The 14,937-nt window shown below is 49.2% G+C and overlaps 2 protein-coding genes across 2 annotated transcripts in view; one reads left to right on the forward strand and one right to left on the reverse strand.

Moving 5' to 3' along the window:
* The window catches only part of gprc6a (G protein-coupled receptor, class C, group 6, member A), a 20,376-nt gene extending 14,879 nt beyond the window's left edge, over positions 1-5,497 (forward strand). Inside the window, exons 5-11 of the mRNA XM_067237416.1 lie at positions 6-126; positions 241-520; positions 2,300-3,064; positions 3,243-3,461; positions 3,619-3,745; positions 3,930-5,053; positions 5,309-5,497. Of these exons, the coding sequence (XP_067093517.1) occupies positions 6-126; positions 241-520; positions 2,300-3,064; positions 3,243-3,461; positions 3,619-3,745; positions 3,930-5,029 (2,612 nt within the window). The 3' untranslated portion in view covers positions 5,030-5,053; positions 5,309-5,497. The remainder of the gene's footprint in view (positions 1-5; positions 127-240; positions 521-2,299; positions 3,065-3,242; positions 3,462-3,618; positions 3,746-3,929; positions 5,054-5,308) is intronic.
* A 4,848-nt stretch (positions 5,498-10,345) lies between these two features.
* kpna5 (karyopherin alpha 5 (importin alpha 6)) overlaps positions 10,346-14,937 on the reverse strand; it is a 73,025-nt gene continuing 68,433 nt past the window's right edge. Inside the window, exons 6-14 of the mRNA XM_067238036.1 lie at positions 14,034-14,165; positions 13,836-13,924; positions 13,598-13,697; positions 13,316-13,479; positions 12,978-13,056; positions 12,750-12,875; positions 12,083-12,210; positions 11,489-11,667; positions 10,346-11,054 (exon numbers count right to left, since the gene is read on the reverse strand). Coding sequence (XP_067094137.1) covers positions 10,867-11,054; positions 11,489-11,667; positions 12,083-12,210; positions 12,750-12,875; positions 12,978-13,056; positions 13,316-13,479; positions 13,598-13,697; positions 13,836-13,924; positions 14,034-14,165 — 1,185 coding nt within the window. The 3' untranslated portion in view covers positions 10,346-10,866. The remainder of the gene's footprint in view (positions 11,055-11,488; positions 11,668-12,082; positions 12,211-12,749; positions 12,876-12,977; positions 13,057-13,315; positions 13,480-13,597; positions 13,698-13,835; positions 13,925-14,033; positions 14,166-14,937) is intronic.

Raw genomic sequence — 14,937 nt, forward strand, 5'->3', positions numbered from 1 at the left:
GACAGGTGGCACGCATGAAGGGGCTACAGCCTCTGGTGACATCATCATAGGGGGTATTTTCCCTTTCCACGATGATGTGGAGGAAAACACCACAATCGTCCCTCCGCATGAGGCTAAGTGTGTGAGGTAAGTGCCCGACAAACATAAACGTGTTCAGTAACGTTTGTATGTGTCCACGAGTGGGTGTGCTCAACATCTGCGATCTTTCACGAGTGTTGAATTCCCTTTTCACACCGACAGGTTTAATAGTAAGGCATTAAACAGTGGCCTGGCTATGATCAACACGGTGGAGTTAGTCAACCAGTCGCCCTTCCTGTCCCGGCTTGGCCTGAAGCTGGGCTATCGCATCCAAGACTCCTGCTCTGACGTGACCACGGCCCTGAGGGCCATCAATGGCCTCCGCAAACAAGGGGAAGCGGCCGGCGGCTCTCTCCCGCCCATCACCTCCATTGTCGGAGCTTCTTCCTCTGAAATATCCATCGCTATTGCCAGGCAACTGAACCTAGAGCTCATTCCTCAGGTAAAAAGACCTTCTGACCATCCTGCTTTGAGAGAGTTTAGGATTTCTGAAGATTAGTTTGATTAAGTGTTACAGTAGTGTACAACCCTGGAACAGCACTCCATGTTTACAACTCCATATTACAACTAGAGAGGATACAATTTCTGGGGAAATTGTAGGGTGTGCTTGCTTGCGTCGGTTGCACAGGGGTCTGTATATTTTATATAAAAATGCATCGGGCCTACTTATTATTTATAAAGATTACATAGATTTAAAAGCATCTTTTTTTTGCTGCTCATTTACAACTCAAAATACGAGTGAAGTGTAGAATGAAATATGATGTCTTCTCATTTCCCCTGCAAGAGGCAGCTGACAGGCTGAATCAAAACGAATACATTTGGCAGACCGGTGTTAAAATGGACCTAATCTCTATGACTTAAACGTCCTTTGAAGTTGTCCCTTCTCGTGATATTTTCAGGCATTTAGCCTACTCATATTGCATTCATTCATTAATAAAGAACCCCCTTTGAAGATTATTCTACGACTTTACCGGCAGAAGATAGAATCGCAATTCAAACAGTACCATCTGCTAACTGAAAATATGCCCCCAAAAACGTAAATAAGCTTGACATTTATTTAGTGGAAAATCGCTCATTCATAAAAAGCTCACTGGTAGCGATCATTGTCAGTAACAACGCAAAATGCGATACAGCCCTGTGTGGAGAAGCTGCCCAGGTAAATTCTACTACTACAGTACCATACTAGACTACTGCTGTGTTCGTCTTGGTAGCGATTGCGTTGGTTGAATTCGATTTAACGTTCCGTTGTACGGTTTAGGCTGAAATTAATTATTTTCATGAACAGATTGGCAACGTTTAGGCTGTGGCAATGAAGTTCAGGTTAGTAGTTAGATAGACTTTTGATTAAGTAAGGGGAGTGCCGTTTGACTTCCTACAGCTGTGTAGATGTTTTTGTAGTGTCTCGCTTAGGCTACAGCATTGCAGTGAGCAACACTGGTTTGAAACCACAGGTAATGATAATTTCACCCACAAATCGTTTACTTGTAATGTAATGTCATAATAAATCCTACAACGAAAATGTATTTGTGAGGAATGTTTATTTTAAAGATTGAAAACAGATGCATCATAGACCACTGTAGTATGTGTTGCCCGGGCAACAGAGGCTAATGTCATGATGCTTCAGTGAAATAGTAGACTACCGTTTCCAAAAGTAGATGTGGGCCTACTTCCTTAATAATATCAGCTAATATTGTACATTACATTTCATAATTGTGTTTCACATCACAAAGTAAAATGAGTAAATAGTTATCACCCTAGCCTCTTTGCTTGTGGCGTTTCTGCAGCTGCCTTGCAGTAAAGCTATAGTTAGCCTAGCTATCCCCCAAGTTAACAGATGTGAAACGAATGTTCTGCTACAGGTAGTCACGCGTGTTTTCGTGACGTTAGTGACGTAGTGACGTTAGTAACGTCAGTGACTGTGGCTAGCAAATTAGCCACCGTTAGCTTCACTTTTCACCACAAAAACGCAATTTCTACTTAAACCATGCAACGGAACGTAAATAAAAATACAACCAACGCAATCGCTACCAAGACGAACCTTTTGACACCGCCGTTGTGTATGTAGTCCAAATATTGACTGATCCTTAGGGGGGCGAAAATAAATAAATAAATATATATGTGAGAGAACAAAGGTTGTGCTCTCGCCGAAGGCTTGAGCACACCCAATAATCCATGTTTCCAATCCTCCATTTTCCAATAATCCATGTTGACAACCTTCTAGATCAGCCACTCCTCCACCGCCACCATCCTAAGCGACAAGAAGCGTTTCCCAGGCTTCCTGCGTACGGTGCCCAGTGACCTGTACCAGACCAAGGCCATGGTCCGGCTGATGGAGGACAGTGGCTGGAGCTGGGTCGGCGTGGTCATTACCGACAACGACTACGGACACTCGGCCCTCAACGCCCTTTTGGCTCAGACCTCGGAGAGAGGGATTTGCGTGGCCTTCAAGGAGACCATCCCCAACTCGCTGAGCGACCCTGACTACTCCTCAGCCGTGACGAGGGTCGCCAACGTCATCCTGACAAACCCCCGCGTCAAGGTGGTGGTGGCGTTTGTGAAGGCCCCTCACATGGGGGTCCTCTTACCGAAGTTGAAGACCCTGGAGGATAAGCAGGAGGAGTCAGCCTCAGGTGGAAGGGTGTGGCTGGCCAGCGACAGCTGGTCGTCAACTCCCAAACTTGTGGCTGGAAACCTGGATCTGGAGAGCATCGGGCAGGTGGTAGGCTTCACGTTTAAAAGTAGCAACCTGGAGTCCTTCCGCCAGTACCTGCAGAGACTGAATGAGACCAAGGAGGAGGAGAGAAGACGTAACCCCTTCCTGGATGAGTTCCTGGAGATTGGAGAGCTGGACCTGGAAGAGCTGGGTAAGAAGAGCCAGGATCAGACGGTGTTCAGCGTGGAGTTGGCTGTGAGGGCTCTGGCCCAGGCCGTGATCGGAGTCTGCAGCAGCAGGAACTGCACCCAGAAAAACATCGAGCCGTGGGAGGTGACGTGCAGCTCTTACTTTGGGACCGGAGGGGTGGCTAAAGCAAAGTGAAGGAGCAAGATGGATCTGGAACTAATTTTCTGATTGCTTTGCTTGTTTTGGTTTGTTTAGCTGTGTTGTCAGTTACATATCTTTCACATATTTTCAAAAACCCAATGTGTATTCTTATTTAATTTAGGTCCTCAGAGCTTTGAAGCAGGGCATGGAATTTCAACAGGACGGGGAGACTTATTTTTTTGACAAGAATGGAGAAATCAACCTGGGCTATAAGGTCACTCTTTGGAATTCTACGGAGGGGAAGGTGCAAGTGGGCGACATTGTGGCAGAGTACCACCCTTTCAACGACAGCTTCACACACACCATCCTGCCCAGCGCTGCTTACCTCACAGACCTGAAGGTGATGCCACCCCCCTCACACACACACACAAACAAACACACACCTCCATACAAACACAGTCACACACGCAAATCAATTATTCTTTCCCAGTGAGTTACATCTTCATTTTACTCATCTTTAATCAGGTTTGTGACGTGGTGCTCTGTGCTGTCCACAGGAAGTAGTGTCTAGGTGCTCAGAGAGATGTCTTCCTGGTCAGATAAAGCAGACATTTGAAGGACAGCAGCACACCTGCTGTTACAAGTGCATCAACTGTACTGAGAACCACTACTCCAACAGCACAGGCAATCGTTCTTCATCGACACACACATTCACACTCACACACACACACTTAAACACACATCATGTCATGACCTAAGGATAGATACTCAGTAACTCCTTCTCCTCACAGTCCACATCATTTGGTGTGGCATGTAATCCTATTCCACGGCTGTTTCTCTGGTCTAACCCCCTTCTCTGGCCCTGCAGACATGGACTACTGCCTGGCCTGCGACACAGACAGAGAGTGGTCTGACAAGGGCAGCTCCAGGTGCATCCCTAAAACCCTGGAGTACTTCTCCTGGGACGATGGCTTTGCGGTGGTCTTGCTGACGCTGGCCGCCCTGGGCATCCTCCTGTCCCTCCTGGTGGGGGCGCTGTTCCTGCACCAGCGCCACACCCCCGTGGTGAAGGTGGCGGGAGGGGGGCTGTGCCAGGTCATCCTGCTGTCTCTGATTGGTAGTTTCATCAGCGCCATGGTGTTCGTGGGCAAGCCCAGCGACCTGACCTGCAAGGTTCGCCAGGTGCTGTTCGGCCTGAGCTTCACGCTGTGCGTGTCCTGCATCCTGGTCAAGTCGCTGAAGATCCTGCTGGCGTTCCAGTTCAAGCCGGCGCTGGGGCAGGTGTTCCGCCGCCTCTACCAGCCTCTCGTCATCGTCTGCGGCTGTCTTGTCCTGCAGCTCCTCACCTGCCTCCTCTGGCTCCTCCTCATGAGCAGCCCCCGAGTGGAGCGGAAAACCCAGGCCACCTCGGTGCTGGCCGAGTGCCACGAAGGCTCCGACGTGGCATTCGGGGTGATGCTGTCCTACATCGCCGTGCTGGCGCTGGTCTGCTTCCTCTGCGCCTTCAAGGGCCGCAAGCTGCCCCAGAAGTACAACGAGGCCAAGTTCATCACCTTCGGCATGCTCCTGTACCTCATCTCCTGGGCAATCTTCGTGCCCGTGTACGTCACCACATCTGGGAAGTACCTGCCGGCGGTGGAGATGGTGGTCATCCTCATCTCCTCCTACGGGATCCTCTGCTGTCACTTCCTGCCCAAGTGCTACATCATCCTGTTCCGGAAGGAGCACAACACCAAGGACGCCTTCATCCAGGATGTGCACAACTATGCCTTCCGGGGCCTGGACACCGTGTCCGTCTCTGAGTGTAATTCACCGGAGGACAAACGCACGGGTCCTCCTTTCACCATCGGCCTCCCCTCGACGTTCCTGCCCAGACCACACACACCGACCGCACCCCGCCAGGTCCCGGCAGGGAGCCAGGGACACCTGAACAGGCATACACGTCTCAGGAGATGCACGAGCACCTGAGTTCATCAGCCAGAGCTTGCTGGTGTTTAACCCTTGTGTTATCTTCGGGTCATTCTGACCCATCAGTCATTGTGACCCACCGTCGTATTGTGACAACTTTACCGCATACAAAAACAAAGTTAAGCATTTTCTTTTAACCGTTGGGCTGTCTCAGACCCCCCACATTGCGAATGTTAAAAGAAAATTATTTTTATTTGTTTTTGTATTGGGTAAAATTGGGTAAACACAACAATGGTTCGTTATGAACCTTTGGGTCATGTGACCCGAAGGCAGCACGAGGGTTAAGCCCTGCGAGGGGGACCAGGGTGTAGGGGAAGACTGATACAACTGCTGAACCTCAAGTCTCTAACTTGAGCATCAAACTACGTGCTACAAGCTACAAGCTTAGTCTTCTGCCCAATGTATACCGTCTATTTATATGTGCACATTTTTTTTATATGTACAGTAAATAAACAGAAATATATTTGATCATGTACAACAATGTAAATTCCTCTCCTCAAGATGGTTGGTATTTGCTGTGGGAGCTGATAAAGTAAATCTTTTTTATTCATATTGAAAACACAAATGATTTTACATGCTTGAATATCTTGAACATCTTATGTCATCTTGACCATCCTATGTTGCTGCCACACTGATGCTATAAGTACAAAAAAGAGAGTTGTTTATTCTGGAGAGGACTTCATTGGTGACTTTAGGAATAGCTTCCCAGCTGACTGTCTATTGAGTGATACCATACAGAGTGATACCAAACAGAATGATACCATCCAGTGATACCTCACCGTTGTGCTGCAGGCCTCTCTAACTAGAGAAGGAGGGTGAGAGTGCTGAGGGCCATTTCCCAGCCCCACAACACAGAAATACTGCTACTGATAAACACTTTTCCCTGTTGGAACCCCCCACCACCCTCTAGAAAAACAACAACAAAAAAACAACCAATAGAAGTAGATTGACTAGCGAGGTGAATAGCGAATGGGACGTGAGATGAGCGGTAAATATTGAAGTCACTCATTGTTGTAAATACAAGTTAGCTTGTTAAAGTCTTTCAAAATTGTAAATGGAGGCTTTGACTGCGTCCCTGTTATGGTTACTTATTTCATAGACTTTGTACAGGCTCATATACTATGTAGCCAGCGCAATAATTCAGAACGGTGAAAAGACAGTTTTGAGTCCTCTTTGTCCGAGACCGAGACAAGACCGAGTAAAAATGCGGTCGATTCCGAGACAAGACCGAGACCTTCAAAATGTGACCAAGACCGGTCTCGAGTACTTCAACACTGGCTCAGTCAGGTTAGGCAAGGGCCCAACTCTAACAGTGACAGGTACATGTAGAAACCTGACATCATAATTTTCCTGAAACATTGAAATAATGTAACTTTGCCTATATTTGGACTGCCTCACACAGTGAAACCTTTTGAGTGAAATAGAAAAGACCAACCACCCTATCCATTACTCCTGCTAAAGTGAGACAAACCCATAAGATTACCTATGGAATGCTTACTGGTTGACGTATGACATACAGACCTTCATTGATAAAACAAAGCATCCGTTGCTAGATTATTAAGAATCAGTTGTTTGATTTACATGCAGCATGATTCAGACTGTGGTCCGCTGTTGTGAGAAGCCTTGGGCACACTTCCCTGTCATCAAGTTCCTCTGAACCAGCTTGTCTGGTTCGGTCACATTAAAATCATCAGGAGAGAGAGAGAGTCACAGATAGACAGAGTGTGTCAGAGACAGAGATAGTTAGATACAGTGAGACAAGGGGGGATGGGTTTTTGTGCTTTTTATTTTTTACCTACACTCCAGAGTCATGTGACACCAAACCCTCCAAGGGCACCATAACTCAGAAATCATTCAGCAGAAACTCTGAGAGCACTTCATCATCACCCTGACACCTGCCTGGGAGTTCTGTCATCTCCACCTTGCTCCACCTGGTCCCCTCCCTGCTCACCCTCACTCCCACCCTCACCCAACCCACTCCCACCCTCTCACCCACTCTCACCCTCAACCCTACACCCTCCCTCTCTCCCACCCCCACCCTCTCTCCCACCCTCACCCCCACTCCAGCCCCCACCCTCTTCCCCACCCCTACCCCTACACCCACCCTCATCCTCACACCCACCCTCAAGCCCCGACCCTCTCTCCCACCCTCATCCCCATCCCTACACCCACCCTCAAGCCCCACTCTCCCTCCCATCCTCACCCCCACCCTTACACCCGCCCTCTATCCCACCCTCACCCCCACCCACAGCTAAGATGGAGCAGGGACACAGGCACAGGACAAAACCCAGGCTGAAACAGGAGACCAAGTGAACTCCTCAGGAATGAGGCCTATTGTCTCTGATGCCTGAGGGGAAGGCCCCCCACACCTTGAGGGTGAGGGGGGTGTTCACCTGAGACCACACTGCTCCTTAAACCCTACACATAATCCAACCCTAGTGGGAACTACACCTGCATTCTCATTCCCACGGAAAAATCACCTTCCCAGACCTCTCCCTCCTGGTGATGGGGAGCTGAAGCCGCTGAAGTTGTCATCACAAAAAGAACTAAGAACTATGCAATGTGTCCAGTTTGTTTAAACTGTTTTTTAAGTCCAACAACAAGGTCTTTGTCAGGCCTTCACCTGATTACGGATGATTTGCTGCTTACGTCAGATGTGGGTTTCAGTTACCCATACTGACAGTGGTTTACTGTAAACATGGCAGATGATGTTTGGGTTTGTATGAGTGTGTATGTATATGGGGAATGTAATGATATCTCCTCTGGTATAAATATGTTCGCTTCCGTCACTTGACCCACAACCAGACAATAAACCCTGTGTATTCTTTTCCTGAAACCTGTTGGAGTCGCAACGACTTTTTGATGTGGCAAATGAGCGTGAGTAAGTTGTTGTCGTCCTTTTTCTGTATGACGTGCAGCAACACACCCAGGAAAACCCCTCTGACACTTGACTTTGAAACTGAGGCCAGGAAGGTGGTTGAGGCTGGAACTGAGGCTGAAACCGAGGCAAGGACTGAGGCCGGGGCTGAGTCTCGAACTGAGGCCGGGAGTGAGGCTGAGACGATCTGAGGTTGGAACTGGAGCACGCATAGTTGTTTCTTCATTCATAGATCAGCATCACTCATTTAAGGATCCTTCAGGCATTGTCTAGAAATCCTGTCTGCTGTCGTAACAGCAGGTGTCCACGGGCTGAATCATGCTGGATCGGATGTCGAACAAGTAGATCTACTCCATGTCCTGGATCTGGCTAAACACTATGATAAACTCCTAGAGCTGTAAGTGGCTAGGCATGTTCCATGTTGACCCTGCATCTCACTTTACACACTGTGTCCTGCTTGTTGTTAGAGGGTCATTTTTTTTAAACAAACACAAAAAAACGAGTTAAGTCTCACTCACACACATCAAATAGAACAAGAGGCTTAAGAGAAAATCTTTTTATATTTATTCAGTATAATTTTACAGAACATTGTCATATTCACATCTCATCCATCAGGTAGAGCCGTAGGTGGGTACAGAGCCCTATAGTGCAGCTCCCTTCCCCTACACCCTGCATCATCACCGGCCAATTACAGCACAGGAGAGAGCCTGCCACATAATCAGATGACAGGAGAGAGCCAGCGAGCCAATTAAAGATGTCTACCAGCCAGTTGGATGACAGGAAATAGCCAATTGAAGCTCGGGAGAGACTAAACCAGCAAATCAGTGCCTGCCACAATCCAAAAGGTCCCGGCTCTGGACCAGAGAAATTAAATCACTGCAAAATCTATTCCCAAACAGGGGAAAACAACTCACAACCGAACCTAAAATAAAGTAAATACTATACAATCGTACAAACATGACATATTAGAAAACTATACACGCTTTAATGTGCTTGACAGAACTGTGCATCATAAATAATTTCCATCTCAGGGGAATATAAAGATTCTTCATCCAGGGCCGATCACTGCTGCACATCTACATTTTTGTGTGTGTGCGTGTATCAAGCTAAGGAGAACCAATTGTAGAGACAGCTTGAGAAGGGGGCTCTACCAATCAAGGGGCTGGAATCAAGGGGCTGGAATACTGGTGTAAAGCCCCCCCCCCCCCCCCATCTCTGTTATGCATCCTTCCTTCCCATACATATTACTGTCACCTATCCAACCATTTTAGATTCGTAATTTCATCTAGGAAGGATGGAAGTCTGTATGGAGGTATCTGAGACATTACTGCAGCAGAACATGTGACAAGGTAGAACCTGGGAGACCACACATCACCACCAGGGCACACCTTCCATGTCACATACACTATAACATTTCATTTCTTACGTGTATATATAATATACAGAACACTCCCATTTCAGTTGTACATTGCCGGCGAATGTAACCCCCCCCCCCCCCCCCCCCCCCCCCCACAAACAACAAGGCAGGAAAATAAGGTCATGATCTACAAGGTCATGATGAGATGAGAATAATATACCTATAAATCCACTGAGCGCTTCTTTTCAGTTCTAGGGTCGCACCCCTGTAGCCCTGGGACGGGGCCCTGTTCCCGTTCTCAGGCTGTGCGTCCTCCTCTAAGGGGGGGTGGGGGGGGGCTGTACTTCTTCCGAATGAGCAGTAGCACCAGTCTATCCACACTGTTCGGCTCTACCACTTTCGAATGCAACTTACCACTCCACTGCCGTTTTGACACGCTGCTCCCTCAATCCATCTCTCCGTCCCCTCTCCTCGTTCGCTTTCTGTCTGACGAGAAACTAGTCTTTCTAAAGGATCAACACGAATCCCCAGGCCGTGACGAGTGTCTCTCGCCCAGGAGAACTCAAGTGGAGACGTTGTATGGCGATGCCAGATATGGAAACATCTACTGACTGGCTGAACACTGCTAAGCACATCGAAGCCAGCCTGAAACTCTGGGCCACAGTCACATTGTCCAACTGTGCCAGTCTCCATATCAGTCAGCACTTCTAAATGCCTTCTCCAAGGCAGCCATTCACTAACAAGAGTTTGTTTCTTAATTGTTTGCAGTTTCCTTTAGAGGATATTTTCAGTAAGAGTGATTTTTCACATCGCGAGGTCTCAAAGCCATTTAGCGGCAGGTTAATCATGAGATGTGTACACTTCCTGTATGTTTTCTGAATGACCTGTGTGGGCGTGGCCTTTAAGCTGCTCCAGTGCCTCAAGTCCTCGGAGACAGGAAGGAGTAAGTAGACCATCAGCACTCTACTGAACTCATGTTTATATATGATGCTGTTGTTGTTGTTTATCTGAAAGCCTGAAGAGGTAGTTTCACATTTAAAATGGGATATGGTGGGTGATCCAAGTCAATTTGTTAGAGAAATGATAATCCTCAGTTTATAATAATAATAATAATAGCAACAACAACAACATAATACAGGAGATTAAGGAGAAAGCAAAACAACCACTTCCATGTGTGTCCACTAGGGGCAAGCCACAGTCCACACAGATGCTCTATGCCGGGTTGAGGAGTTTTCACACGGCAAGGACACTGATCCAAGCCCTTCCCAGTCTCTCTCTTTCTCCCCCTCCCTCTTAGTTCCTCCCTCGCTACCAGTCTCTCCCTCTGGGAGGGGTGGGGGTAGGGGGCCGGCCTTGGGAAAGGAGGGCTGGGGAGAAGCCACAAGGGCAAGTTCAATGAGAGGGGGAGATGGGGAGCGAGGCGGGGTCGTCAGTTCTATCCAGCGGGGTTAGGGTCAGGAGAGATCGACCCCATGTGTTAGGGTCAGGAGGGTTGAGAGGAGGGGTGGGGGGTTAGGGTCGGCGGATACGGGAGGGATAGGGGAGTTGGGGTAGGAGAGGTGAGGGAGGGTTAGAGTGGAATGTGTGTGGGGAGGGTAAGGGTTAAAGCTGGAAGCCCTCCATGGGCCCCTCTTGCTGCTGGAAGAGGAACTGGGCCTGGTTCTGGTCCACCTGGGGGGCCAGGCTGGCATCCTCCTCCTCCACCCCAAAGTAGTGCTCGATCAGGTCGAAGGCCTTCTGGTAGATCTCCTGGTTCTCGTGGCTCTGCAGGAACTCTATCTTATCCAGGCCTGGAGGGAGAGTGGATGGCGGAAAGCCACGCATAGTTAAGATACATTTACATTTAGCAGACGCTCTTTTCCAGAGCGACTTACAGTAAGTACAGGGACATTCCCCCGAGGCAAGTAGGGTGAAGTGCCTTTCCCAAGGACACAACGTCATTTTGCACGGCCGGGAGTCGAACCAGCAACCTTCTGATTAATAGCCCAATTCCCTAACCGCTCAGAAATCTGACTCCCTAACTACTGCACTATTAGAGATCAACTCTTTTACAAACACATAGACTGCCCTCTAGAGGCGAAGATAGAGCTCAACGTTTATGAGTCAAAGTGCATGAGATTTTTGTGTGTGTAGGTTTATATACGAGTGAGTGCCTGCCTGCATGCATGTGTGAGTGTGTGTTTGTGTGTATGTGTGCATAAGAATGTGTGTGTGTGTGTCTCACCGTAGGCCTCCTCGATGAGGGCGCAGTAGGGGTTGATGCCGGAGCCGTTCTGCTTGGCCTCCTGCTCGCCCAGCCTCAGGATGTTCTCCAGGCCGTTCAGGGACACCTGCACGATCTTGGAGTCCATCACCGTCAGCAGGTCACACATGGGCTTGATGGTGTTCAGGGACACCAGGTACCTGGGGCGGACACGGAGGGAAGAGGAGGGGGACATGGGGAGGAGGAGGGGGGGAGAGACAAGAATATTTAAAGCACAAGGACAAGAAACACTAAAAAATAACAGCTGTAGTCCCCCTGTTGGCTGTCTGAGGAACAGCAGTATAGCTGTTTACCAGGATATTATATTTACATTTTACATTTAGTCATTTAGCAGACGCTCTTATCCAGAGCGACTTACAGTAAGTACAGGGACATTCTCCCCGAGGCAAGTAGGGTGAAGTGCCTTGCCCAAGGACACAACGTAATTTGGCACGGACGGGAATCGAACCAACGACCTTCTGATTAATAGCCCGAATCCCTAACCGCTCAGCCATCTGACCCTGAGATCTGCAGAGCAGCGTCTGGGCCAGCAGTATCCATCTGCTCTTGCTGTACCTGATCTGGTCAGGCGTGCCTCCAGACGTGGCGTTGGTGATGGCCCATGCCGCCTCCTTCCTGGTCCTAAACTCCGCCTTCTGCAGGATCTCGATCAGGACCGGGAAGATGTTGGCGTCGATCACCGTCTGTTAGACAAAGACACAGGTAATGGTGAGGTCACACACACACCCACACAGGTAATGGTGAGGTCGCACACACAGGTAATGGTGAGGTCACACACACACCCACACAGGTAATGGTGAGGTCACACACACACCCACACAGGTAATGGTGAGGTCGCACACACAGGTAATGGTGAGGTCACACACACACAGGTAATGGTGAGGTCACACACACACAGGTAATGGTGAGGTCACACACACACAGGTAATGGTGAGGTCACACACACACAGGTAATGGTGAGGTCACACACACAGGTAATGGTAAGGTCACACACACAGGTAATGGTGAGGTCACACACACACAGGTAATGGTGAGGTCACACCCACAGGTAATGGTGAGGTCACACACACAGGTAATGGTGAGGTCACACACACAGGTAATGGTGAGGTCACGCACACAGGTAATGGTGAGGTCACGCACACAGGTAATGGTGAGGTCACACACACAGGTAATGGTGAGGTCACACACACAGGTAATGGTGAGGTCACACACACAGCAGTACCTGGATCTGGGCTCGGTTCCCTGCAGTGATATTGGACACGGTCCAGCAGGCCTCCTTCTTGATGGACTCTTTAGGACTGCTGAGGAGGTGTAGCAGACAGGGCAGCGCCGAGCAGTTCAGGATCACCTGACACACACCCCCACAGGTTTACACATGCAGCCACGGCAGGAAGATTAATTGAGATGGGGGGGGGGGGGGGGGGGGGGGGGGTGAGAGGCTCTAGCCTACCTGGGTCTGGATGTCATCTCCAGTCACTATGTTGCCCACAGCACGCAGAGCAGGTGAGACCACTTTATAGTCACTGTGCCTGTGTAACACACACACACACACACACACACACACACATTAGAAAGACGATATCAGAATGTACGGAGCCCCATGTTGTCTTGGTTGTGTATGTCAGTGATATCAGCAGGGTGTGTTCCATGAAAGACATGCGCGTTTGCTTTGAGGTGCATGCATCCTACATGAGGTCTGTTTGTGCTAGTTAAAATGATTGGGATGTCCACTCCTGGGTGCATTTGTTTTGAGGCCGCTGCGCGTGCCTGCCGGGCCGTGCCTCTTACATGAGCAGCTCCACCAGCCTGCGACAGACGCCGGAGTCGATGACGGTCTGGATCTTGTCGTTGGGGCCGTCGGACAGATAGGAGAGGGCCCAGCAGGCATCGGCCAGCACGTCTGGATCGCTGCTGAACAGCAGCCTGGACAGGACGGTCAGGCAGGGGGAAACCTGGGGGGGGGCGGAGAGGGAGAAAACACAGAATGTAAACAGAGGGGTGGGGACGGCCGCCGGTGAGCGGACGGGGGCGATGGGTTGGTGGGGGTCCCGGGGTCACGGCTGGACCGACCTTAGAGAAGTCTGGGGGCGGGTTCTTCCCTCTGCACAGGTTGGACAGCGCCCACACGGCGTTCCGAGTTGTCGTGAGGCGATTGGATTTGGCAAGTAGTCTGTGGGGGTGCGGGGAGGGTAGGGGTGGAGGGGGGCAGTAGAATTATTACCCAGAGTGCAAACACAAATCCTACGGACAGACGGATGTCGATTGGTAACCGTTAAACTAAGCTCATGCCCTGACACTTAATACCCACTGTTGTAGAGATGGCAGGATGCCACAGTTGAGCACGTAGTCTCTGCACTCGGCGTTGTCCCCCGCAATGTTCCCCAGAGCCCACACAGCCTGTCGAGAACACACACACAGCTCAGCCAAAGCAGGACTGGGGTGACGGTTGGCTTCAGGGTGGGGGGGTTTGGCGTCGTGGAGAGGCCCTCAGTGACGTGCTGCTCACCTGCTCCTGGACGTCCTCGTAGTCGGAGTTGAGGAGCTCGATGAAGATGGGCACAGCCCCTGTCTCGATCACCACCTTGGTGTGCAGGAAGGTGCCGGAGGCGATGTTGGTCAGGGCCCATGCTGCCTCAAACTGGGACAGACACACACATACACATATGAGCAAAGGGCTTCGTAGATGACTGATAGACAGAACGGTAAACACAGTCACGTGAGTGGTTGCAAACTTTTCCATCTAAATAATCATTATAAATAATATAATTTCCCTGTTATTATAGTTTCCCTCTAAATAGTAATATAAGTTAATGAATCTAATCAATACCTTATTCAAAGCTTTCTGAGATGTATCTGAGGCTGACTCCACTGTGCAGTTCTACCAGTTGTGTTCTCGTGTTCTACCAGCTAAATGTTCTCGTGTTCTACCAGCTAAATGTTCTCGTGTTCTACCAGCTAAATGTTCTCGTGTTCTACCAGCTAAATGTTCTCGTGTTCTACCAGCTAAATGTTCTCATGTTCTACCAGCTGTATGTTCTCATGTTCTACCAGCTGCATGTTCTCATGTTCTACCAGCTGCATGTTCTCATGTTCTACCAGCTGCATGTTCTCATGTTCTACCAGCTGCATGTTCTCATGTTCTACCAGCTGTATGTTCTCATGTTCCACCAGCTGTATGTTCTCATGTTCTACCAGCTAAATGTTCTCATGTTCTACCAGCTGCATGTTCTCATGTTCTACCAGCTGTATGTTCTCATGTTCTACCAGCTAAATGTTCTCATGTTCTACCAGCTGTATGTTCTCATGTTCTACCAGCTGTATGTTCTCGTGTTCTACCAGCTAAATGTTCTCGTGTTCTACCAGCTGTATGTTGTGTTTTATCAGCTAAATGTTCTCGTGTTCTACCAGCT

Source organism: Osmerus mordax, chromosome 6 (assembly GCF_038355195.1).
Source record: "Osmerus mordax isolate fOsmMor3 chromosome 6, fOsmMor3.pri, whole genome shotgun sequence".
Lineage (NCBI taxonomy): Eukaryota > Metazoa > Chordata > Actinopteri > Osmeriformes > Osmeridae > Osmerus > Osmerus mordax.